The 25,429-nt window shown below is 42.8% G+C and overlaps 1 protein-coding gene across 1 annotated transcript; it reads left to right on the top strand.

Annotated features, from left to right (window-relative positions):
* The first annotated feature begins 8,035 nt into the window (after positions 1-8,035).
* On the top strand, positions 8,036-25,199 carry LOC124151725 (NHL repeat-containing protein 2-like). The gene is made up of 10 exons (XM_048387087.1): positions 8,036-8,191; positions 10,157-10,752; positions 12,327-12,461; positions 13,885-14,017; positions 14,969-15,062; positions 16,753-16,984; positions 17,358-17,480; positions 20,054-20,236; positions 21,718-21,916; positions 23,989-25,199. Exons 1-10 carry the CDS (start codon positions 8,041-8,043, stop codon positions 24,252-24,254), a joined length of 2,112 nt encoding a protein of 703 aa, XP_048243044.1. The 5' UTR covers positions 8,036-8,040; the 3' UTR covers positions 24,255-25,199.
* The last annotated feature ends 230 nt before the right edge of the window (positions 25,200-25,429 follow it).

The raw sequence follows: 25,429 nt of genomic DNA, 5'->3' as shown, positions 1-25,429 counted from the left end.
GCAGCAATTCGCTGTGCAGAGTTGCGTTACTTGGGCACTCCAGAAACCTATGATTGTGTGTTCGAATCCCGGTTCGCCCCGATTATGTTTCTAGGTTTGTCAGCACCATACCCGTGCTCGTGGGGTTCACCGAAGTGGTAAACGTCTGAGACCTGCATCACTTCGTGCTTTCCTCCCACATTATAATATATATAGTATAACTGGAATACTGTTAAAAGCGGTGTTAAACCAAACTCACTCTCTCACGCACTTTGGCTTGTGCCTATCTATAGGATCTGGGCATCGTGTGAAAACATGGTCTTCTGTCCCAGATATGTTCTTGTAATATCGGTACACACTCAATTTATTAAACCCATTTCGCCCCTCTCCCTTTCTTGACATATTACTCCAACAGATAACACTCTCATGCATACACCATTGTTCTACCTGTGTACACTAAGAAGATTTTTCTATAACACCTGTTGAGTTTGGTATCCCATATGTTGCAAATGGTATTAAAATGGACACCGTCCGTCCGTGGGTCCGTCCGTGCAAGATGTCTTTTCCGGAGCAGATCTTGAAAACCGTACACCATTTCTTCACCAATATTGGTACATAGATAGGTCTTGTGGTGAACCAGTGCCTTTTGATAGTTTGGGATTTTCGAGTTGTATACATTTTTCATTTGGTAACCAATATATTTTCACTCAACTATTCACCACTCTATTGGTTTTTTCCCAAATTGAGTTAACATTTTGAGATTTAAAAAAAAATAAAATAAATAAAATAATGTTTTATATGTATATAAGGGTTCTAACTTTAGGCTTGACTCGGAAAGTAAATCAGCTCGTAATTGTGTTTCGGAAATTAGATCCATTGTACGCATGCTGTAAAAGCTTCTTGGGGTATTTACGCATGCTGGTTTTACAAATTTGAGTTTTTCATATAATGCATGCGTTTTTGTATGCAAGTTAATTGAAATTAATTGGGTTTTGAATATTTTTGGGGGTACTTTTACGCAAATACGCAGCTTATCTGTAGCTCTACAGTTAAATGTATATGCATCGGTGCGTAGACTATCAATTGATCTGTTTTCATAAATAAGGGTTAGACTGAACATAGATATCATATTAAAATAATTTTATTCTGACCAATCAGAATCAAGTGTTCTTCGGTGTCATGGCAGAATGTCATATGTAAATTAAAATTATAAATCTATGGTGTGGCGCTTTTACTTTTTACCAATCCACACAGCTGGACCAGTTTTTTTGCACAGTTTTGTATTTTGTATTTTGAGTTTTACCATTTCACAAACAAAAACACATATCTGGGATGTTCTTTTCCTGTGGTGTGTACCTTGCTCCATTATATCATCACAAATGTCCTTGGTAACAATGTTGGGCCTACTCGCATTTTTGCAGTCACACGATTTTTCCTGGCGGTGTACGACCTAATGAGGAATTGGTGTCATGCAGTCTACACAAACGTTACACTGACATAATTGCACAATTAACACTTCAGAATAGCCAAGCTGCAGGTGTTAAAGGGACATGCTACACATTGACCACAGCTGACTTTCCTTGTGGGGACGATGTCCTTGCGCTAGGGTTGATGACTTTTCATGTTTCGTGACGTTTTAATTGCGTCACATTCCGAGTCTCGCATTGCCCCGAGCGAGGACGAAAATACCCGTGAGTTCTTTTTATCAATGTCAGCAGAAAAAATATTCCACAAAATCAGGTCAAGGCCATGTATTTTATAATGTCTTAGTGATACATCCTCCAACAACATTGTTAGTTATGGTGTCTTTAGTTGCCGTATACGGTGTCATATTAGGTTAGCAGATAAATATTGGGCGAGGCGTCAGCCTAATATGACACCGTATAAGGCAACTCAAGACGACATAACGAATTTATTATGCCGAACAGTTTACACTATTTGGTATCATTGTCGCACATGTCATGTCAAAAAGGACCCGTGAAGACCCGGGGTAGAATAGTTCTTCAGCAACCCATGCTTGCCGTAAAAAGCGATTGTGCTTGTCGTAAAAGGCGACTAACGGGATCGGGTGGTCAGGCTCGCTGACTTGGTTGATGTATGTCATCGATTCCTACTGCGTGGATAGATGCCCATGATGTAAATCAGTAGATTGTCTGGTCCAGACTCGATTATTTAGCGACCGCCGTCATATAGCTGGAATATTGCTGAGTGCGGCGTTAAACAACAAACCAACCAACCAACCAATCATGTCAAAATGAAAACTTGACACTTTCAAATGTATACACGACAGGACCAGTACATATGTTTCCGATACAACGCTTTAATGTAAACATAAACGTTAACAATGGAATATATAATGCACTAAATGTGAACGTTTAAAGTATCATAGCTAAAATGGATGAATTATCATAAATATGCCCGCATGTTTACAGAAATCTGCGGGCCACTGTAACTTGACAGCAGTCCGCTTTCCCCTAACGACAGGCTGCTGTCTATTCTATTGCTGTGTGACGTCATTTGCGTCACGTTGCTTGTTTGTGACGTCATCCTATATTATGTTCGACGACGTTGGCATTTGTAACTCAGTGACCTCCGTTGTAAGCTTTATTTCTCTATAATTTTAATCAATAAAGTCACGAACGTGGTTTCTTTAATAAATAATGTCTTTGCTCATCACAATTTATGATATTAAAACACAAAACATGGTCGAATAACGAATTTCTGTACCATAATTTCCATGTGAAATATGTGAGGTGGGTGTTGGAAAACCCAAAATGGCTATTACTGACGGTATGCGGTCTCACATTCGGTCAGTAACAACCATCTTGGATTTTTACTGACGGTATATACGGGCTCATATGGGGTTAGTAGTTCTGCTCTCTGATTGGTCAATCTCACTCGCATAATGATAACTCAACATTATTCCAGAAATATGACGGCGGTCTGTAAATAATAGAGCCTGGACCAGACAATACAGTGATTGGTATCAAGAGCAATTGATCCCCGCAATTGGGATACGATGACATGCATCAACCAAGTCACCGAGCCTAACCACCCGATCCCGTTAGTCGCTTCTTTCGACAAGCATAGTCACATGTTGTGACACGCCAAGCAACGTGCTACTGTACTATATACTAAGATGGAGAAATAGATTGTGACATAAAAGACTGGCTACAGTTCAATACACTAAGATGGAGAAACAGATTGTGACATAAAAGGCTGGCTACAGTTCAATATACTAAGATGGAGAAACAGATTGTGACATAAAAGACTGGCTACAGTTCAATATACTAAGATGGAGAAACAGATTGTGATACAAGAGACTGGCTACAGTTCAATTTACTAAGATGAAGATATAGATTTGATATAAGAGACTTGCTACAGTTCAATATACTAAGATGGAGAAATAGATAGTGACATAACAGACATAATGCTTGAAAACTATTATACAATCGTTAAACACTATGTACATTTTTTTCCTAATACACGATATTAACCATAAAAAACACTCTCGTCGATTTACCAGTACTGTCCCCAGTTGAATACACGGAAATGAAGATTGTCACATTGTGACACTGCATGTACAAGAGACTGGCTACAGGCTAGCAACGCCTGCTCATTAGGCCCAGGTGTGTTATATCGCTATTGGTAATAAAACAACGGGAAGCATGCAACGGTTATAAAACAAGCGCTATTTCCTTATGGGGGATCACCTTCACTCTGGCCAATTGTTTTACCTGCGACTGAAGACAATACATCGCTGGCTATTACCCCCGAGGACAGGGCCAACGCCTGTTGTTCCGGGGATAACGAGATTCTGCTAAAGTAGAACTTGGGAAATTGTAGGATTGTAGAGTGGACGTGAATGCTTTCAGGGTATGTGGTGAAATGGGCCTTGCGTCGCGTTCAAGATTATTGCACTTGCCTTATATAGTGACGCGCGCGCGTATGTGTGTGTGTGTGTGTGTGTGTGTGTGCGCGCGCGCCTGCTTGCACTAGATCGATCCAATACCCTGCTTCAAAGTGCTTGCACACAGAGATACCATGGCACAGTGTAACACAGATATCCCCCTCAGACACAGTATACTGACTCCTAGCCAACCAGTCCGTGTTTGATTCCATTAATGTCGAGCGCCAGGCAGGGAAACAACAAGTACCATCTTCAATTTCAAGTCCGCGTGGGTTCTACCCTGTCTGATCATTTTAATCAGGATCAGGGTGTCCCACAATCCAGTATTTTGTCTGTCACATTGTTTAGCATCAAAACAAATAGCCTCTCTAAAGTTTTAAATATTTAAAAAATAGATGCCTGAAAGCCCTAGATTTGTTGAAAGTCGTTTCGAATTTAAAGTAGGGAAGGGATCAGAAAACGCTCCTCCAACTGTACAGAGCACTCACTCGCTCTAAACTAGATTATGGCTCCATCATCCATGGTGGGGCCTGTAAAAGTAATTTAACAAGATTAGATACTATCCACCTTCAAGGTCTGAGGCTTTGCCTTGGTGCCTTCAGAACTTCTCCAATCAATGGTTTATATGTTTAGGCTGATGAGCCATCACTCAAACGCCGTCTCTTAAAACTACCCTTACAATACATTGCCAAACTTTTTTTTCCAATCCGTCTTATCCAGCATATCACTGTGTTTTTAATCCTCTCTATCAGGATCTCTATAGAAACAAACCCTTACTCCGCCCCTTGGCATAAGAATAAAACCTGAAATTTCTGCTGCAAAAAATGAACTCACTGACATATCTCCCACCCAAATACTGTCGTCTCCCACGTGGCAACTGGTAAAACCACAGGTAGATCTTGAATTAACAAAACTAAAGAAATCAGAGAGACTACCAGATGCTTCTTCTTTTTACAGCCGAATCCAAAGCTATTTTAACCGCTCTAGAATACATTAATCACAGACTAAATATAAACAATTTATCATCTTTTCAGACTCTCTCTCTTATGTCTTCAGGTCATTCAAAATAATGCATATCATCATCCACATTTTGTAGAAATTGTTAAAATTCATAATAATCTTGCTACTGGCCAATACGACAATGTCTTTTTTTGGAATAATTGTTAGATCAATGGCTGATGCTGCTGCTAAACAGCTCTCAGCAAACTGTGACATCACTTCAAATTCCACACAGCGATTATTAACCAGTGATCAGATGTTACATCCGAGGTATCAATAAATTACATGAAATAAAACTAACTACTAGCTACACCTACTTGGGTTGTCAGTCCAGATTTGAAGAAGTCATAATACGACGATGTCGTATTGGCCACAGCAGGTGTACAAATGAATATTTATTGAAACGTGCGGAGGATCCTCCATTTTGTATCCCTTACAATCAAGCATGTCTTGCTTGACTATATTGATTTTGCCATCACAAGATATAAATATTTCAAATCATCATCTATTAAAGATCTTTTTAATAGTATTAATTCTCGTTTAATCATTGTGTTTTTAAAGGAAATAATGTTGTTTAAGAAATTTTCATTGTTACGTGTCATAAAATATGAATGTTTTAAAATTGGTGGATTAAATTAGCAACTGAGATTTCAGTGGCGGTATCCTTGAAGGGGGCCAAGGTAATGTAAAATTATTGTCGCCCTGAGAGGGTAAATAAGTTCCACATCATTCAAAGTAAATTAAGGCCTACCACGATTTTAATCGTAGCATGTTTGTTAGTTTTAATTGATGGCTAAACTTGCATACAATCGCCAGCGGCTGAAGGGATGGTGTAAATCCTGCTGGAGTCCATGTAGGTAGCAAAGTTACTGTAAGTCCCCATGGTCCCCAGTAGGGTGATCTCTCTTCAGTGGCTGGCGATCTCTAGCCCGTTTTTATCATGTTATTGTTATGTATAGTGCTATCCTTTTGTGATTCCTTTTTCTGTGATAAGTATAGTTATTTTACTGTCCTTCGTTGGCATGTTTTTATATAAGTCTCAATATGTTTATTATGTTTAGCCCATGATCGTCACGATATGGCTGAAATATTGCCGATGTGACTTCAATTTTTAATTCACTCACTCACTCACTCACTCACTCACTCACTCACTCAATTCAGGTCATACATTACATATACATACATCCATTGTGTGTGACCTGAAGAGGCTCCTGGAAAGCATTATGAGGAACACGGGTCATGTGATCAACAGCGGCTGTATCATTTGTCAAGACTAAATTTAACATATCTCGAAATGCTCACAGTTGCCCACGTGCCCGTGTAGACATAGGTTCTGGCTGTGTGTCAGACAATGAAGACCTCCTTTTCAATGTACCTCACGCACCTGACCGTCGTCATATCTATGCTCAGGAAGGTATTGAAATGTTCTTGAAAATGTCGGTAGTTGAGTATTTTACTGACGCTTTTACTACCGCCAGGTCTCCCTGGGATATGGTTGGTTGGTTGGTTTGTACAGTTATCTTATTTAAATAAAAATTTAAATTCAAATGTAGTCCAGAAAAAAGCTTAAATTCAGCTAGAGCTGAGGCAATCTAACTTGCCAAATCATTCTTGACTAAAAAAGTTCGGAGCTTTTTATCTTCGAAAATATGAGTTGGAAAGCTAAATTATCAGAGCAGTTATTAGCATTTGAGCCCTTTATAATTTCTTCTTCCCGAGACAAGGGAGTTAACTGTCGCTAAAAGTCCAGTTTCAGGTTTCTTTAATGGTCAGTGACAGTCGGTTAACTCCCTTGCCTCGGGAATATGTTAATCTTTCAAACTTGTTTGAAAGCTGGAATACGATAGTGACGTTGAGGTGTCGAGCGTCCCAATGTGTAGTGAGTGAGTGAGCGTGTATGGTTTTACGCCGCTTTTAGCAATATTCCAGCAATATCACGGCGGGGGACACCAGAAATGGGCTTCACACATTGTACCCATGTCGGGAATCGAACCCGGATCTTAGGCGTGACGAGCTAACGCTTTAACCACTAGGCTACCCGACCGCCCCCCAATGTGTAGTGAATAAGAAGGAACGCTGATATGTCAAAAACCACACGAGCTCATTTCAATATTATCAGTAACAATGATACGTCATACACAATGTAAATAATTGAAAACGGAGAAGGTATATTTGTATATCTATCTACAAGACAAAAGCGTATGCATGAGGTCTTGTGCTCAGTCATATTGTTTTAGAAGGACGTAACTTCAAATCCCCACTCTGTCTTTGAAAGGCTTTTGAACAACTTCATTTTTTCAATTATTGAATTCGCGTCATTACATCGATTTTTTCTCAAACGCCACATGCAATCGATAGCACAATATAATCATGATTGACTTTCATTCATCAATAAATTCATTTGATCACATTTACTTTCTAGTTTGAGTATATGTATACAGTTTTTTTTATGCTTGAGTGCTGAAAGGGTGAGTGATATTAACGGAACTCTCAATGGACATCGAAAATTTTCAAGTTTGAAAAGTCTTTGGGTTCCAATTTATCCATATTTGATTTATTCTTTGAAAAGTAAAATACCTCCAAATGAGGAGTGATCCAAGCCAACCAGAATTCACTTCGCCATGTCAGGATCCGATGACACTTATTCTGAACATTGGTTATCAGCACGTGGGTTTCATTGCATGGCTTGGTTAGAATAGTTATGCTTTGCTGAGTTATGGTCCTTGGGCGTGCCAGGATCCTCAGGTTAGAATCTCAGATGTTCTGTCGACACAAAAGCTATGCTTGCGGAATTTACTGTTATTTCTATGGATTTGGGGTTAAAAATAACTCACTTATAAATTAATCAATCAGTTATTAGTCTAAAGGCTGCAGTTTTCGCAGTTAGGGATCCTATGTGCGAGGATTCCAATCCAAACCAGTACAGTACTGATTAAATGATCCTTGGTCATCATAACCGCGGGTTTCATCAATGTAGTAAGCGCCCACAACCTGTGTCACTTGAGACTTTGAAATACTGCCCAAAGCGGCGTTAATTCCTTCTCACACACTCGTCCACGCATAGGATTGCCTATGTCTAAAAATAGCATATATCACGCCCTTTAAAAATAATGACGTCATTCGGGGGAAATCCGGAAGTCATGATAATCAAAATGGCGGGACTTACAGAAGTTGTCGCTCAGTGCATGACACTCGATGAAGAGTTGACAGACATAACAGACAAGGAAGAAAGAAAAACAATTATCCTACGACATCTTGATAAAGTGGACTCTTTGGACTTTGTTATTCCTGATTTCAAAACAGGTAGATAATTTGTTTAACAATGTTGTGTGTCTGTCGCTCATGAGATGGACGAATGACTAGAAAGAGCTAGAAAACGAGGTGCAGCATGCAGGCAGGCGTGTGTCCGCTGTGGATTTGTCATGCTTTCTATCGTTCATGTCCATCTTGACTGTACGGAATACTTTCATATGTGATCATAACTTTGGCTGTATTTTCAACAAATTGGTTCAAAATGTGTATATCCTAGTTTTGAAGAAGTATTATGATTTTCGCCTGAATTTGACATCCACGATCACTTAGTTTAGTAGTGTGGACAAATCTCACACAGTATGAAAACGTTGATGCATTAATTGCCCCTGGCAGGCAAGTTCAAAGATGGCAATTGACTTTTATGAAGTTATTATTTTCCTACATTCAGAGGTATTTTATCAGTGTATTTTGAGATTGCATTCAATGAAATAATATATTACTGAGCATTAAACATGTTAACACATCTTGCTTTTAATTGGTCCTATTGTCAGCATGATCAGTGAACTACCGGTTGCCTGTGCAAAGCTATACAGTTAGTTATATAGTTACATGAACATGATTTATTGGGAAATCTTTAATTCCATTTTGGGAATTTTTATTGACATTTGCAGACTTTGGGCAGAATATCGGTCTCTGAGCAGGTCTATACAAATCCCAGTCGTATTACCATGCTTACCTTCTTACCTTGATTACATGTGAGTGAGCAGTGGTATGTTTGTCAGGGCAGGTGCTTGTTTCAAATACTGGTTGTATAGTTCATGACCATTATCAAGATTTTGACATAGATATTTTCAGGACATTTAAGAAAGATCCAGGACAAAACTCATAAAGAGGTATTTTTGAATCATTTACAATGTCTGCTAGTAATAGTAATACTGTATTACTGATGGTGACACTAACTTTGACTATAAATATTGCAACCAAAAAAATGTCATAGCTGTAGCTGTTTTCCTCTTGATTGCATACTCTTCTCGGTTTTGCAAACAAAATCAAATCTGTTCATGGTGACTATGAGCTGTACATGTATATGTGTATATGCAGTGATCAGTTGAATTTTAGAAAAGTTTGGTATCTTAAATATATAACCAATCAGTTTCTAGACACTGGGTTTGTTTTATACTTGTAGTCAGTACTTAATCGATACCATACACAAACATTTGAGTATGATACTATTTGTACCACATTTGGATGAACTATGAAAAATGAACTTTTAAACAGTAGAGGACGTAAATATGTTAAATGTTAAATATGTGGACCAAGTTGTTCAAAAGTAAGTGCCCTTGGCAGGAAGGTGAGGTGAGGTGAGGTGAAATTTTGGTGTAACGTCACGTCCAAGATAATTGCACTTATAGCGATGTGTGTGTGTGTGTGTGTGTGTGTGTGTGTGTGTGTTTGTGTGTTTGTACTAGTCTGGTCTGATGGCGATTTATAGTGCTAGCTCACTGAGATATCATGCCACAGTTTTTCATGAATACCCCACTCAGACACAGTATACTGATGCCAAGCCGACATGTCCTTGTTTTATCCCCTTAATGCTTAGCGCCAGACAGGGTAACAATAAGTACCATGTTTCAACGTCTGTTGGTATCACACGGCCGGGGATCGAACCCCGGACCTTCCGCACTCCGGGCGAACGCTCTACCACTAGACCACGGAGGTGGTCTGCCCTTGGCAGGAAATTTGGAAACGTAATCATTATGTTGCTCAACTTGATGCGTGTAATGCAAGTCGCTTCTACATAACCATGATGGCATCAATTCATGATAAATTAATTCTATTTAACATGAATTGGGTATTTTGTAAATCCTATTTGGGAATTTTTGACTGACATTTACTGCAGATTTGGGGTCCGGATGTCGGACTCTGAGCAGGTCCAGATAAATCCCTGCTGTTCATCTGTCAAACTATGTTAAAAAAGCCAGAATAGGTAAATTAAACCTTTGTTTTGTTTCACAGGTCTTGATTGGCTCAATGTTCCGGAAGCATTGTCTCTGGCCAATCAGCTTGCTGGAAAAGTGTTGGTGCTTGACTTCTTCACTTACTGCTGCATCAACTGTATGCATGTGTTGCCAGATTTGGAGTACTTGGAGTCAAAGTTCAAGGTGAAGGATGGAGTCGTCATAGTTGGTGTTCATTCAGCAAAATTCCTGAATGAGAAAGTAACAGCGAACATTCTCAGTGCCGTTCTCAGATATAACATTGAACACCCTGTTGTTAATGATTGTGATGCATTGCTGTGGCAACAGCTGGAGATTAGCTGTTGGCCTACATTCCTTTTGGTTGGACCCAAAGGTCAGTATATCTATGCAATGGTGGGTGAAGGTCATCAGGATAAACTGGAGGAATTTGTTGGCATAGCAGTGGAACATTACAAGGCCAAAGATGAGGTGAAAGATGCAGACATCCCCCTGAGTCTAGAGAAACACAAGAAGCAGGGTTCACCCCTCAGTTTCCCGGGGAAGCTGTGTCTGACAGAGGGCGGGGACCTGGTGGTGTCGGACACGGGCAACAACCGGGTGTTGGTGCTGCAGGCAGAGACGGGGATCTTGCAGGTGTGTATGTAGGGGTACTGGGTTGGTGCAGGTGTGTATGTGGGGGTACTGGGGTGGTGCAGGTGTGTATGTAGGGGTAATGGGTTGGTGCAGGTGTGTATGTAGGGGCACTGGGGAGGTGCAGGTGTGTATGTAGGGGTACTGGGTTGGTGCAGGTGTGTATGTAGGGGTACTTGGTTGGTGCAGGTGTGTATGTAGGGGTACTGGGGAGGTGCAGGTGTGTATGTAGGGGTACTGGGGTGGTGCAGGTGTGTATGTGGAGGACACTGGGTTGGTGCAGGTGTGTATGTAGGGGTACTGGGGAGGTGCAGGTGTGTATGTAGGGGCACTGGGGAGGTGCAGGTGTGTATGTAGGGGCACTGGGGAGGTGCAGGTGTGTATGTAGGGGTACTGGGTTGGTGCAGGTGTGTATGTAGGGGTACTGGGTTGGTGCAGGTGTGATTTTGGGGACACTGGGGTTGGTGCAGGTGTGTATGTAAGGGTACTGGGGTGGTGCAGGTGTGTATGTAGGGGTACTGGGGTTTGTGCAGGTGTGATTTGGGGGACACTGGGGTGGTGCAGGTGTGATTTGGGGGACACTGGGGTGGTGCAGGTGTGATTTGGGGGACACTTGGGTTGTGCAGGTGTGTATGTGAGGACACAGGGGTTGTGCAGGTGTGTGTGTGAGGACACTGGGGTTGTGCAGGTGTGTATGTGAGGACACAGGGGTTGTGCTGGTGTGTGTGTGAGGTCACGGGATGTGCAGGTGTGTGTGTGAGGACACAGGGGTTGTGCAGGTGTGTGTGTGAGGACACAGGGGATGTGCAGGTGTGTGTGTGAGGTCACGGGATGTGCAGGTGTGTGTGTGAGGACACAGGGGTTGTGCAGGTGTGTGTGTGAGGACACAGGGGCTGTGCAGGTGTGTATGTGAGGACACAGGGGTTGTGCAGGTGTGTATGTGAGGACACAGGGGTTGTGCAGGTGTGTGTGTGAGGACACAGGGGTTGTGCAGGTGTGTGTGTGAGGACACAGGGGTTGTGCAGGTGTGTATGTGAGGACACAGGGGTTGTGCAGGTGTGTATGTGAGGACACAGGGGCTGTGCAGGTGTGTATGTGAGGACACAGGGGTTGTGCAGGTGTGTGTGTGAGGACACTGGGGTTGTGCAGGTGTGTATGTGAGGACACAGGGGTTGTGCTGGTGTGTGTGTGAGGTCACGGGATGTGCAGGTGTGTGTGTGAGGACACAGGGGTTGTGCAGGTGTGTGTGTGAGGACACTGGGGTTGTGCAGGTGTGTATGTGAGGACACAGGGGTTGTGCTGGTGTGTGTGTGAGGTCACGGGATGTGCAGGTGTGTGTGTGAGGACACAGGGGTTGTGCAGGTGTGTATGTGAGGACACAGGGGTTGTGCAGGTGTGTGTGTGAGGACACAGGGGATGTGCAGGTGTGTGTGTGAGGACACAGGGGTTGTGCAGGTGTGTGTGTGAGGACACAGGGGTTGTGCAGGTGTGTATGTGAGGACACAGGGGTTGTGCAGGTGTGTACCATCCCCTGCTTATTCATCACTTCAACTGATGTGCCTTATTATCTCCTCCAGCATGCCGTCGGGGGACCTGATCGAGGATTCCAGGACGGAGAATTCTCCAGGGCGAGGTTCTCCTCTCCCCAGGGGGTGGCGGCGTGGGGGACACAGGTGTACGTGGCAGACACCGACAACCACGCAATACGACTGGTAGGCTAATAATGTTCATGTGATACACTGAATGTAGCAAGGAAGTACCTGGACCCTGAAATATATGTCCATGACGGCTTAAAAAAGGAAAAGTTTCTCAGGCACTGACACATCATTTAAATCCTTACGCATCAGTCATTTTTATTGCCAATAAGAAATTATATTTCTAATTTCCACACATAAACATGATGAAGCTTATCCAAACTGTTATCCTGATAATGAAAAGCTTGACAACTGACATTAAACATGTTTAAGAGTTCAATGTGCACCCAGTTGTGTTTGTTGGTATTCTTGGTTGGTAAGACTAAAAGAGTTCCTTCCTCAGCCAGTGTTTGGAGTAAACAGGTACTGACAGGCTGCCATCAGGACCCACAGACTCTCGTACCTGCAGGCCTCACTGAACTCTTCACACCCTCATTTAAAAAACTGCAGCCTTTGTACTTCATGCAGAGACACATAAATTTACTGCAGGCCATGAGGACCCATACAAATTTTCAACTGGCCGACATGAGATCTACCTGCCACAGGCGAATGGGCCGGCACTTATTTTGAACACTGCTCCCGACACTTTTTATTTCGGTACAAAATAAAAATAATAATCCTGACCCTCACCTTGTGCCCACGAAAAGTGTTAGCATGGTTAGTTTTTTATGCAGCCTTGCACATAATTACCATCCCGAATCTAGTGGTGCATCCAACTTGGTGTAGGGGGCACGGGTGGCCCAGTCGTCTAAGGCGCCGTGATTCCCTGTGCAGAGTTGCGTCCCTTGGGCACGCCAGAAACCTATGATTGTGGGTTCGAATCCCGGTTCGCCCCGATTATCATGATTATGATTCTAGGTTTGTCAGCACCATACCCGTGCTCTTGGGTTTCACCAAAGTGGTAAACGTCTGAGACCTGCATCACTTCGGGCTTTCCTCCCACATTAAGCTGACACGTCGTGATATAACTGGAATACTGTTAAAAGCGGCGTTAAACTCAACTGACTCACTCACTTCAAGTTCAACTTGGTGTATACAATGACAAAGCTAGATTCTAATTTTAGTTCTTTGAAGAGACATGCTGACGGCAGTGTTCACAAACAGGGTACTTAAGCTGTTTGACATGAGATGTTATTGCTGCAGTATGTAATATCTGAAAAAGATGCCAAGAAATAATTGTGTGTTTCGCTAACGTTATTTGTGGACGGATATTGTGCATCAATAACCTGCATACCATGTTTTTTTAAATTTTTGGACTATCTGTCAGATTGTGTCCCCATAAGTTTTGAGAATGACCCCATGTATGTATGCTGAAGGGGTCCCTGTCCCGACTTGTTCAGTTTGTTGGCATAACACTGGCTTCATTTATGCCAGATGGTATCAAGTATTTGTCATGCCTATCAATGCTGTAACACTGCTGCACAGAGCTGAATTGTTGCAGATCGACCTGGAGTCTGGGACTGTGAGGACGATAGCCGGTACAGGCCTGCAGGGGACGGACAAAGAAGGGGGTCGCAGTGGTCCCCAGCAGCCATTGTCCTCCCCTTGGGACGTGGTGCTGGGATGGGGGCAAGGTCAGTCGTCTTCCATCAATCTGTATAATCAGGCAGGGGTTTACTGGACACATAAAAATTGATAGCAGATAAAAACACAGTCATGCCATTCAAAATCTCCCCATTGGGATTCCGGGTGAGAATTGATCCCCAACAACATATGCTGGTCCAAAGAGGCGACCATATGTATCGATGGTTAGGCTCGGTGACTTGGTTGATTGCATCGTATCCTGACCGTGTGGATTGTTGCTAATAATATTAATCACTGGATTGTCAGGTCCTTAATCATATTTACATGTCGCTGTCAAATAGCTGAAATAATGTTGTGTAGCATGACAAACAAAATCATTCAAAGTCAGCTTTGTTTGTTTGCTAAGTTATTCACAGCATGGCTTAAGCTGTGTACATGGAGGGGCGATTGGGTAGCCTAGTGGTTAAAGCGTTCGCTCGTCATGCCGAAGACCCTGGTTCGAATCCTGACATGGGTACAATGTGTGAAGCCCATTTCTGGTGTCCCCCGCCGTGATATTGCTGGAATATTGCTAAAAGCGCCTTAAAACCAAACTCACTCACTCACTTACTGTGTACATGGATATTTTGTCATCAGCACTCAAGAAGATCCGGGCTAGAATAGGTCTTCAGCAACCCATGCTTGCTGTAAAAGGTGTCTATGCTTGTTGTAAGAGGTGACCAACAGGACCAGGTGGTCAGATTTGCTGACTTGGTTGATGCATGTCATCGTTTCCCAATTGCGTGGATTGATGCTCATGATATCAATCACTGGACTCTCTGGTTCTGACTTGATTATTTACAGACCGCCGTCATATAGCTGGATTATTGCTGAGTGTGGCGTTAAACAAAAAAAAATAAAAATTTGTCATCAGTGTTGATTTACACTGGCGTGTTCAGAAGTCACCATGCTGGTGCTTGTGAGGGAATATCCTGGCAACACTGACCTTGACCTCTGTACAGGTGACCTCTCCCCGAGTGTGCTGTACATCGCGATGGCAGGAACACATCAGATCTGGGTGTACTTCCTGCAAGACAGGAAGTGGTACAAGGGCAGGTAAGTCACTTCCTTCTCCCGATGTTGGACTTTAGCTCAGAATTCTGTTTGTTGGTTTACGGATACCTTGTGAAATATCCGGGCCAGGAGGCTGGTTGGTTGAAAAATAATGATATAAGTACAATTCAGGTGAGGTGAGGTGAAATTGGGTTTAACGTCGCGTCCAAGATTATTGCACTTATATAGCGACGTGCATGCACGTGTATGTGTGTGTGTGTGGCTGCTTGTACTAGTCCGGACTGAAGCCGATTTATAGTGCTAGCTCACTGAGATACCATGCCGCAGTTTAACATGAATACCCCACTCAGACACAGTATACTGACTCCGAGCCGACCAGTCCTTGTTTTAGCCCCTTAATGCCGAGCGCCAGACAGGGTAACAAGAAGTACCATCTTTTAACGTCTTTTTGTATGACGCGGCCCGGGATCGAACCCTGGACCTTCCGCTCTCCGGGGGGACGCTCTACCACAAGACCACGGAGGCGGTCAAGTACAATTCAGATTATGTTTTATTGTCCTTGAGTATGTTGAGATGATGATGATGATGATGATGATGATGATGATACAGTTTTACCTGTAGCATGAATACAAATTTATTTTGGTGAACGTGTTTGCATTCGATGGCATGAACAAATGAATAATTTTGTCCTTGCAGACTATTTTCTTTGAAATTGATTTAGATCATGCTGATAACAATAATGAAATCAATGAATATGAAGTTTTAGTGAAACCAAAGCTGGAGTGCACTGCTTGTATGAGGTCACTAATGGGATCAGTGGTCAGGCTCACTGACTTGGTTGATGCATGTCATCCTATCACTGTTGTGGGGTGGTCGAGTAGCCTAGTGGTTAAAGCGTTCGCTCGTCATGCCGAAGACCCAGGTTCGATTCCCGACATGGGTACAATGTGTGAAGCCCATTTCTGGTGTCCCCCGCCGTGATTTTGCTGGAATATTGCTAAAAGCGGCGTAAACCATACTCACTCACTCAGTCACTATCACTGTTGTGTCGATCGATGCTCATGATGTCAATCACTGGATTGCCTGATCCAGACTCGATTATTTACAGACCGCCGTCATTTTGCTGAAATATTGCATTAAACAACAAACAAACACAATTAACGGTCATCCGTAACGGTAAATATTATGTTTGCTCGGGACATAGGTGAAGTTTCATTATGTTTAACAATGTTTACTGAAAGTTTATTTAATGATGAATTTACTCCAGGGCGTTCTGGGCTAGAATAGGTCCCTATCACTGGGGCCCGTGAAGATCCGGGGTAGAATAGGTCTTCAGCAACCCATGCTTGCCGTAAAAGGCGACTATGCTTGTCGTAAAAGGCGACTAACGGGATCGGGTGGTCAGGCTCGGTGACTTGGTTGATGCATGTCATCGGTCCCAATTGCATGGATCGATGCTCATGTTGTCAATCACTGGATTGTCTGGTCCAGACTCGATTATTTACAGACTGCCGTCATATAGCTGGAATATTGCTGAGTGCGGCGTTAAACAACAAACCAAACCAAAAAACCAAAACCCTATCACTGGATTGTTTGGTCCATACTTGATTATTTATTGGCTGTTGTCCTTTGCTGGAATATTGCTGAGTGCAGCGTTAAACAAGAAGAAGAAAAGCAATGCTGATTTAAAAAAGAGTGATAAGTTAATGTATTGTTATGTTTGCTATGACAGTGAACATAAGGCCGGCACGTGTATTAGGTTTGCCGGTTCGGGCAACGAGGAGAACCGAAACAACAGCTACCCTGCTAAAGCTGCGTTTGCTCAGCCGTCTGGCCTCGCAACATCTCCCCCTGACAAGCTGAACAGCCTCTATGTTGCTGATGCTGAGAGCTCTAGTGTACGAACAGTCCTGCTTAAAGATGGTGCTGTGCGAGCACTGGTGGGCGGGGAGAGAGATCCAACGGTGAGTTGAGTTCATGGAAAACTGTTCAGCCGTGTCAGTTTTATAGATGAAGCTTGCCCACTCGAAAACAAATCATGCTGTTCTAGAGATATACTCAGTGATAGATAACCCCATGAGGATTCTGAGCACAAATAAACATCAACCAAACTATTTAAGCTCATAATATACTACTTAGTATTACATAGTATTACTATGAAGGACCAAAATAGTTTTTTGTCAAAAGTTTGGCCTCAGCAAGTATTGAGTAATCTTTTACTATTTTTTAACCTCTTAAAGTTCTAGTTTTAGTAATCAAATGTTTTCATAATCTGATTGGAGAAAAGATTTATTGATATTTGATTTTCCATCCAATAATGGGTTTGTTTCCTTGTAGAATTTGTTTGCCTTCGGTGATGTTGACGGAGTGGGTGTGGCCGCGAAGCTGCAGCATCCCCTAGGCGTCGCGCTAGTTGGTGACGAGGGACCACTGCTGGTGGTCGACTCCTATAATCATAAGGTGAGCTTCCAAACTGGTGGATATGTCGATCAGCCACGCCCGAGGTGGTTGCAGTGCACGGTACACTGTAACACTGGTGTGTGAAGCCTTTGTTAATACCTGTCTACCACTGCTGGTGTCCCTTGCTGTGCTAGAACAGTAACATTGACATTGTGTGAAGCCTTTGTTAATACCTGTCTACCATTGCTGGTGCCCCTTGCTGTGCTAGAACAGTAACATTGACAGTGTGTGAAGCCCTTTGTTAATGCCTGTCTACCATTGCTGGTGTCCCTCGCTGTGCACAGCAACATTGACAGTGTGTGGAGCCCTTTGTTAATGCCTGTCTACCATTGCTGGTGTCCCTCGCTGTGCACAGCAACATTGACAGTGTGTGAAGCCCTTTGTTAATGCCTGTCTACCATTGCTGGTGTCCCTCGCTGTGCACAGCAACATTGACAGTGTGTGAAGCCCTTTGTTAATGCCTGTCTACCATTGCCGGTGTCCCTTGCTGTGCTAGAACAGTAACATTGACAGTGTGTGAAGCCCTTTGTTAATGCCTGTCTACCATTGCTGGTGTCCCTTGCTGTGCTAGAACAGTAACATTGACAGTGTATGAAGCCCTTTGTTAATGCCTGTCTACCATTGCTGGTGTCCCTTGCTGTGCTAGAACAGTAACATTGACAGTGTATGAAGCCCTTTGTTAATGCCTATCTACCATTGCTGGTGTCCCTCGCTGTGCACAGTAACATTGACAGTGTGTGAAGCCCTTTGTTAATGCCTGTCTACCATTGCTGGTGTCCCTCGCTGACCACAGCAACATTGACAGTGTGTGAAGCCCTTTGTTAATGCCTGTCTACCATTGCTGGTGTCCCTCGCTGTGCACAGCAACATTGACAGTGTGTGAAGCCCTTTGTTAATGCCTGTCTACCATTGCTGGTGTCCCTCGCTGTGCACAGCAACATTGACAGTGTGTGAAGCCCTTTGTTAATGCCTGTCTACCATTGCTGGTGTCCCTCGCTGTGCACAGCAACATTGACAGTGTGTGAAGCCCTTTGTTAATGCCTGTCTACCATTGCTGGTGTCCCTCGCTGTGCACAGCAACATTGACAGTGTGTGAAGCCCTTTGTTAATGCCTACCTACCATTGCTGGTGTCCATCGCTGTGTGTCCAACATTGACAGTGGGTGAAGCCCTTTGTTAATGCCTATCTACCATTGCTGGTGTCCATCGCTTTGTACAGTAACACTGACAGTGTGTGAAGCCCTTTGTTAATGCCTATCTACCATTGCTGGTATCCCTTGCTGTGTACAGTAACATTGACAGTGTGTGAAGCCCTTTGTTTATGCTTATCTACCATTGCTGGTGTCCATCGCTTTGTACAGTAACATTGACAGTGTGTGAAGCCCTTTGTTAATGCCTGTCTACCATTGCTGGTGTCCATCACTGTGTACAGCAACATTGACAGTGTGTGAAGCCCTTTGTTAATGCCTGTCTACCATTGCTGGTGTCCCTCGCTGTGCACAGCAACATTGACAGTGTGTGAAGCCCTTTGTTAATGCCTATCTACCATTGCTGGTGTCCCTCGCTGTGCACAGCAACATTGACAGTGTGTGAAGCCCTTTGTTAATGCCTGTCTACCATTGCCGGTGTCCCTCGCTGTGCAAGTACAGTAACACTGACAGTGTGTGAAGCCCTTTGTTAATACCTGTCTACCATTGCTGGTGTCCTTCGCTGAGTACAGCAACTTTGACATTGTGTGAAGCCCTTTGTTAATGCCTGTCTACAATTGCTGGTGTCCATTGCTGAGTACAGCAACTTTGACATTGTGTGAAGCCCTTTGTAAATGCCTGTCTACCATTGCTGGTGTCCCTTGCTGTGCAAGTAAAGTAACACTGACAGTGTGTGAAGCCCTTTGTTAATGCCTTTCTACCATTGCTGGTGTCCCTCGCTGTGCAAGTACAGTAACACTGACAGTGTGTGAAGCCCTTTGTTAATGCCTATCTACCAATGCTGGTGTCCCTCGCTGTGCAAGTACAGTAACATTGACATTGTGTGAAGCCCTTTGTTAATACCTGTCTACCATTGCTGGTGTCCTTCGCTGAGTACAGCAACTTTGACATTGTGTGAAGCCCTTTGTTAATGCCTGTCTACCATTGCCGGTGTCCCTCGCTGTGCAAGTACAGTAACACTGACATTGTGTGAAGCCCTTTGTAAATGCCTGTCTACCATTGCTGGTGTCCCTTGCTGTGCAAGTAAAGTAACACTGACAGTGTGTGAAGCCCTTTGTTAATGCCTGTCTACCATTGCCGGTGTCCCTCGCTGTGCAAGTACAGTAACACTGACAGTGTGTGAAGCCCTTTGTTAATGCCTGTCTACCATTGCCGGTGTCCCTCGCTGTGCAAGTACAGTAACACTGACAGTGTGTGAAGCCCTTTGTTAATGCCTATCTACCATTGCTGGTGTCCCTCGCTGTGCACAGCAACATTGACAGTGTGTGAAGCCCTTTCTATTGCCATGATTTGTTGACTGTAGCATTAAGACACACACACTCTTTATCGGACCATTCTCCAAATAACACATCCATTTCTCCCTCAGCTGAAGAGTATTGATCTGAAGACAAAGGAATGCACAACTGTTATTGGTCTGGCGGAGGAAGGGAGACAACTCAGTGAGCCCGGTGGACTGTGTGTTGACGCAAGGAAGGGGGTGGTCTATATTGCAGACACAAACCATCACGCCATCAAAGTGTACCACATGGAGAAGAAAACCCTTACTCAGGTAGCACACTCGCTTCAGTCAGTGTCTTGCACGTAACCTGGACAATCCGTGTGAACCCTTGATGACAAACATGTAACCCAAGTTTAACCAAGGTTAACTCATTAATGTTGTGTTTCTCCATCTCCTGGCAGCCATTTTGTATCATGTCTAAAGTTGCATTTTATGTGTTATCTTTATCAAGCCTGGTTGCCAGAAATGTCTGGTTCAAAGGTCAGCCCTCTTTGTTCATTTTTTGTAAGGGAGCCAAGTAGCTCCTAACATGAATCTTTTAGGAGCCAAACCTAAGTTTTTAGGAACCATAGATATCTTAAACAGATACTGTAAATCTTGAAATTAATGCATCTCCAAATTAATATGACTGCTGACCCCTAGCCAAAAATGAGACTCAAAATCATTGCGACCACCCATGTTTTTCGCATTTAATTCATGCTCGCATTAATTTCAAGATTTACTGTATTATTGCCAGTTATGTTTACTTTTAGGTTGCCAAGTGGCGAGCTGTAGATAAATTTAGATCGCCATTCATAGATTTTAATCGCGTTTGGCCACCAAAATGGTAGCTACTTTGAGGGTTGAAGGTTCTTACCAGAATTTAATGTGTCCTCTTCCTGTTCATTTAGTGAAACATTTCACTCGCCATCTCCAGTTGGGTTGCTGAAGACCTATTCTACCCCAGATCTTCACGGGTCTTATAATTTAAAACATAGACTACATAGTCAAATGACTTTGAACGCCAGCACTTATAGATTCTTTTCTGTTGGGAAACTCCCATGTTTACTTAGTTTTATCCTATTTTTACCTAAGAACCTCTCAGCATGTGCAGTATAACATCACTAGTGGTAAAGTATTGTATTCAATGTTTGCCATTCCTCTGGGACACCAATTTTGTAACCTGGAACTCCTACAGTTAAACATTTGGAATCACGTGGAATCCCAAAATAAATAACACAGGTATATACCTGGTACACAGCTTGGCACTTCAGTGTGCATTGAGACTCGTGAAGACCTGGGTTAGAATTGGTCTTCAGCAACCCATGCCACTAACAGGATCAGGTGATCAGACTCGCTGACTTGGTTGATGTTTGTCATCGTATCCCAATTACTTGGGTAGATGCTCATGATATCATCACTGGATTGTCTGGTCCAGACTCGATTATTTACAGACCCCCGTCATATAGCTGGAATATTGCTGAGTGTGGCATAAAACCAACCAACAAACAAACAGCGTGCATTGATCAAGCCTATTCAGCTTTTTTTGGCTTTGTTTAAAACTGCTTGAACATCAGAGTGATGATGTAGGGCGGTCGGGTAGCCAAGTGGTTAAAGCGTTCGCTCGTCATGCCGGAGACCTGGGTTTCGATTCCTGACATGGGTACAATGTGTGAAGCCCATTTCTGGTGTCCCCCACCGTGGTATTGCTGGAATATTGCTAAAAGCGCCGTAAAACAATACTCACTCAGAGTGATGATGTAATGTTTCAGCTCCCCGTTATACTGGACTCCTTCCCAGAGAAGTCAGAGAATAATGACACAGCAGATCCTGCTCCTGATGTGGACAGTGTGCACACAGCTTTGAAGGTCAGACCTGGAGGTCACCTTGACCTGACCTTGACCGTTGATCTTGCTGTGGAAGACCACCTGAATGAGGAAGCGCCCAACTCATGGAAACTCCAAAGTCAAGGTATACAGGCTAAAATGTTGTTTAATTCAGTGGGCATGGTGGGAGGGGGAATACTTTTTTGTGACAGTTGCTCTAAAAAAGCAATCTGTTAGCAATTGTAGGATATGAAATGCTAAGTTTGAGTTCTTAGAGCGTTAACTTTTCATCATCTTCCCGAGGCAAGAGAGTTAACTGACTTTAAAAGTCCAGTTTCCACCCTTGCCGAACTTGGCTGGAATTACTGGGCTCGATCGTTGCGCCACCAGTGGCTATTACCAATTATGTCCCTTCTAAACCTCTCTTGTGGACCAATCAGATTCCACCTCTCGTATCACTTGCGTTTGCTTCACACAAGATGGTGGCGCCCAGTCAGGACGATCTGATCGATAATCAAGATCTATATTGTGGTAAAACGGGTCTTACATCGTTAAATGCATCAAATCACTTGAGCACCTTGATTAAAAACATGAAAGGATTTGGAAAATATCTGCTGACAACGCGTTGGCGGTGCACATGCTTTGCAAATCCTGCAATCGATCGAAATCTGCACGACAGTTTACAAACGGATTTTGATTTCGGTGCGCGATTTTGTTTGGACTATGCATACACTCGTTAGTCCATACAAAATGTAGCCTAGTTCGGCAAGGGTGGAAACTGGACTCTAAAGTCAGTTAACTCTCTTGCCACGGGAAGATGACTTTTCATACCCCATATTTGATTTTGTCATTGTGTGATTGTGGTCCCACTGTGCTTCTAGTTTTAAGTTTATGTTGTTGATTTTAGACCCATGTTCTCTAAATTGTGATCATTATACCTCAAAACATTTAGACGTATGTTTATCTCCCAATAGATTATAGTCCCAGTTGTTTAAGGTACAGAAAATAGTTGTGCAGAGTAGCATCCCGGGGCATATAAGCAACAATCCAAGTGGGTTTGAATCCCATATTATGATCCTTGGTTTGTCAGCACCAAACCTATGCATGTGGATTTCACCAAGTGGTTTGTTCGTTTGTTGTTTAACACCGCACTCAGCAATATTCCTGCTATATGACGGGGGTCTGTAAATAATCGAGCCTGACCACTCGATCCCATTAGTTGCCTCTTACGACAAGCATGGGTTGCTGAAAACCTGTTCTACCCGGATCTTCACAGGTCTTCACCAAGTGGTAAACACATAGGATCTGCATCACTTCGAGCTTTCCTCCAACATCAAGCTGACATGCCGTGATATAACTGAAATTTTAAAAAAAAGCATTAATGCAAATTCAATCACCCACTTGATCTGAAAGCATCACACGTTTTCCTGACTCTATACATTATGATATTGATTTGACATGGTTGGTGGGGCAGGCATGACTTCCGGGGTATGGACATATCAGAGTTGGGAACCTGTCCCTGGAATGAAAACAGTAAAAGATCACTTGTCTGGAGGCAAAATCTACTCGTCCAAATTATTGACCCCAAATCATATTTTACCACATAAAACGTAATTAAACGAAAACCATACATTTTTAGGAGCCGGTGTAACCTGCCATGACATGTGCAATTGGCCACATGGTTTTCCGGATGAGCCAATCAGAGAATGTGTCCAAAAAGGAGGTTAACAGTACACTGCCATCAGTTGGATTGGTCATAATTGTGATGCTTAAACCTTTTCAAAGCTATATTCATTAATTGTTAGAATATTTTATCAAAATTGACAAAAGATCAGCTTGATTTTAAGGTTGTCCAACTGAAGCTGATTATTACCCCCTTTTTAGAAAATGATAGCAATCAGCATTTCTGTCCGTCCATCTATCCTCCGTCTGTTTCTGGAGCAGAACTCCAAAACCATTAAACATTTCTTGATGCAACTTGATATACAGATCAGCCCAGGTCAGTAGTGAAGTGATGCCATTTGATGTTTTGGGACATTGAAATATAGTGAACAGCATTATTTTTTTCTTCACTGAACTTAAGATATCTGCTGGTATTGAACAAAAATATCTGATGGCATTGAACAAAAGCGGGGTATAAGTAGCCAAACTCCATTTCCGAATTGCACCAGAACGGGGGATATGTCATCTCCTGATGAGTCTTGTGTTTCTTCACAGATAATCTAGGTAAACTCATCATCAGCAACAACGGTGCCTCAAAAGGAAAGCTCCGACCTGAAACTACGCAACACTTCACACAGCTACAAATTCCGACAGCCTCTGAAGAAAGCCACTGTGACTTGACCTTCACCTTCCAGCTGTTCGTGTGTGCAGCAGACAACACGTGTAGCATAGTGAAGAGGTCGACATTGCTGCCCCTGACGATGTCCCAAGATGCTGCTGAAACAGCCGCGGCAGACATCAGTCTTTCTCTTAGATCTTGACATCAGACGTCAAACGAACAGCATACGTCAACCTTTCTCTCAGATCTAAACATCAGACAGCAAACGAACAGCAGATGAACCTTTAGATCTTACATGAGACAACTAAAGTACAACAAAAGTACAGCAGATGTCAGTACGCAAGTAATTAAGCACACTGTTGTTTCACTATTAAGTTGTGATTTTGTGGGAGTTTTTTACAGATACCCAGCATGTCTTGACTATAGTGCTACAAATGCCAAAAATGAACTTGTGCCTGCAAATATGAATTATGTTCACACTAGCTTACTTTAGTCAATATTTTGTATTACACTTATGCAGAAGCTTATGTGATAATGATATGCATCCTATAGAGAGCTCTGATCTGTTCTCACATTATATGTCAATGTTTTCTGCCATCTATGGCATTATTGGTTTTAACAATCAAGGGCGCAACCATCTAGCAGCATGTTGCATCTTGGTGCATCAGTTTATTTAGCAGTTCTGTGCTACACAGGGATTGATGTAGGAGTTCTCAGAGGTCGATATTCGGCCCATTTGTGCAGCAAGTGTTGTTAATAAATTTTTAAATAATCCATTTCATCTTGTGATCAAAGTTAAAGGTTTGCAAGGATGACTTGTATTTTAAAAGGTTCAGTAAAAGGTTTTGAACGCTCAAGAAAACTCCCATTTTTGGCCAAAATAATGCTTTTACCTAACAAAGACACTTAGTTTGGATTCCTAGATAAATCCCTGCTACATTGATGTACAGAAGAGTTTTAAAACTCTGCTGCTGAAACCTGGCAGAAACCAATGCTTTCAGCTCACTTGATATGGTCATTGTGAGCTTATGTAATGGACAGGGTTAACTTAAAGGGGAAGTGTACACGCAAAAGTTACTTTCTTTCTTTTTCTAAACAAAACGCAATTTTAGAATTAGTTAGTATCTGTGTTTGAAAATATACACTCATTTTTTCACAGTGAAAGTAGGAAGCTCACAATAGTGTGAAAATGATATGCCGTTATGAGGCCTTCGTTTTTCGAGCTAAACAGGCCTGAGTTATCCCCCTTAGATTATGACATAATTGGTGCCAATTCAACTGGGTCCCTGTCTATTCTCAACGCAAAAGATATCAAGTACCAGTTTGCGGTAAAACAACATGGCCTACGACACACTCCGGCGCAGTGGTGACTCAGCA

The sequence above is a fragment of the Haliotis rufescens genome, unplaced genomic scaffold (assembly GCF_023055435.1).
Source record: "Haliotis rufescens isolate VD_foot unplaced genomic scaffold, xgHalRufe1.0.p SCAF_64, whole genome shotgun sequence".
Taxonomy (NCBI): Eukaryota; Metazoa; Mollusca; class Gastropoda; order Lepetellida; family Haliotidae; genus Haliotis; species Haliotis rufescens.
Note: the sequence above shows the minus strand (reverse complement) of the source record. Positions and strands in the feature narration are given on the sequence as shown.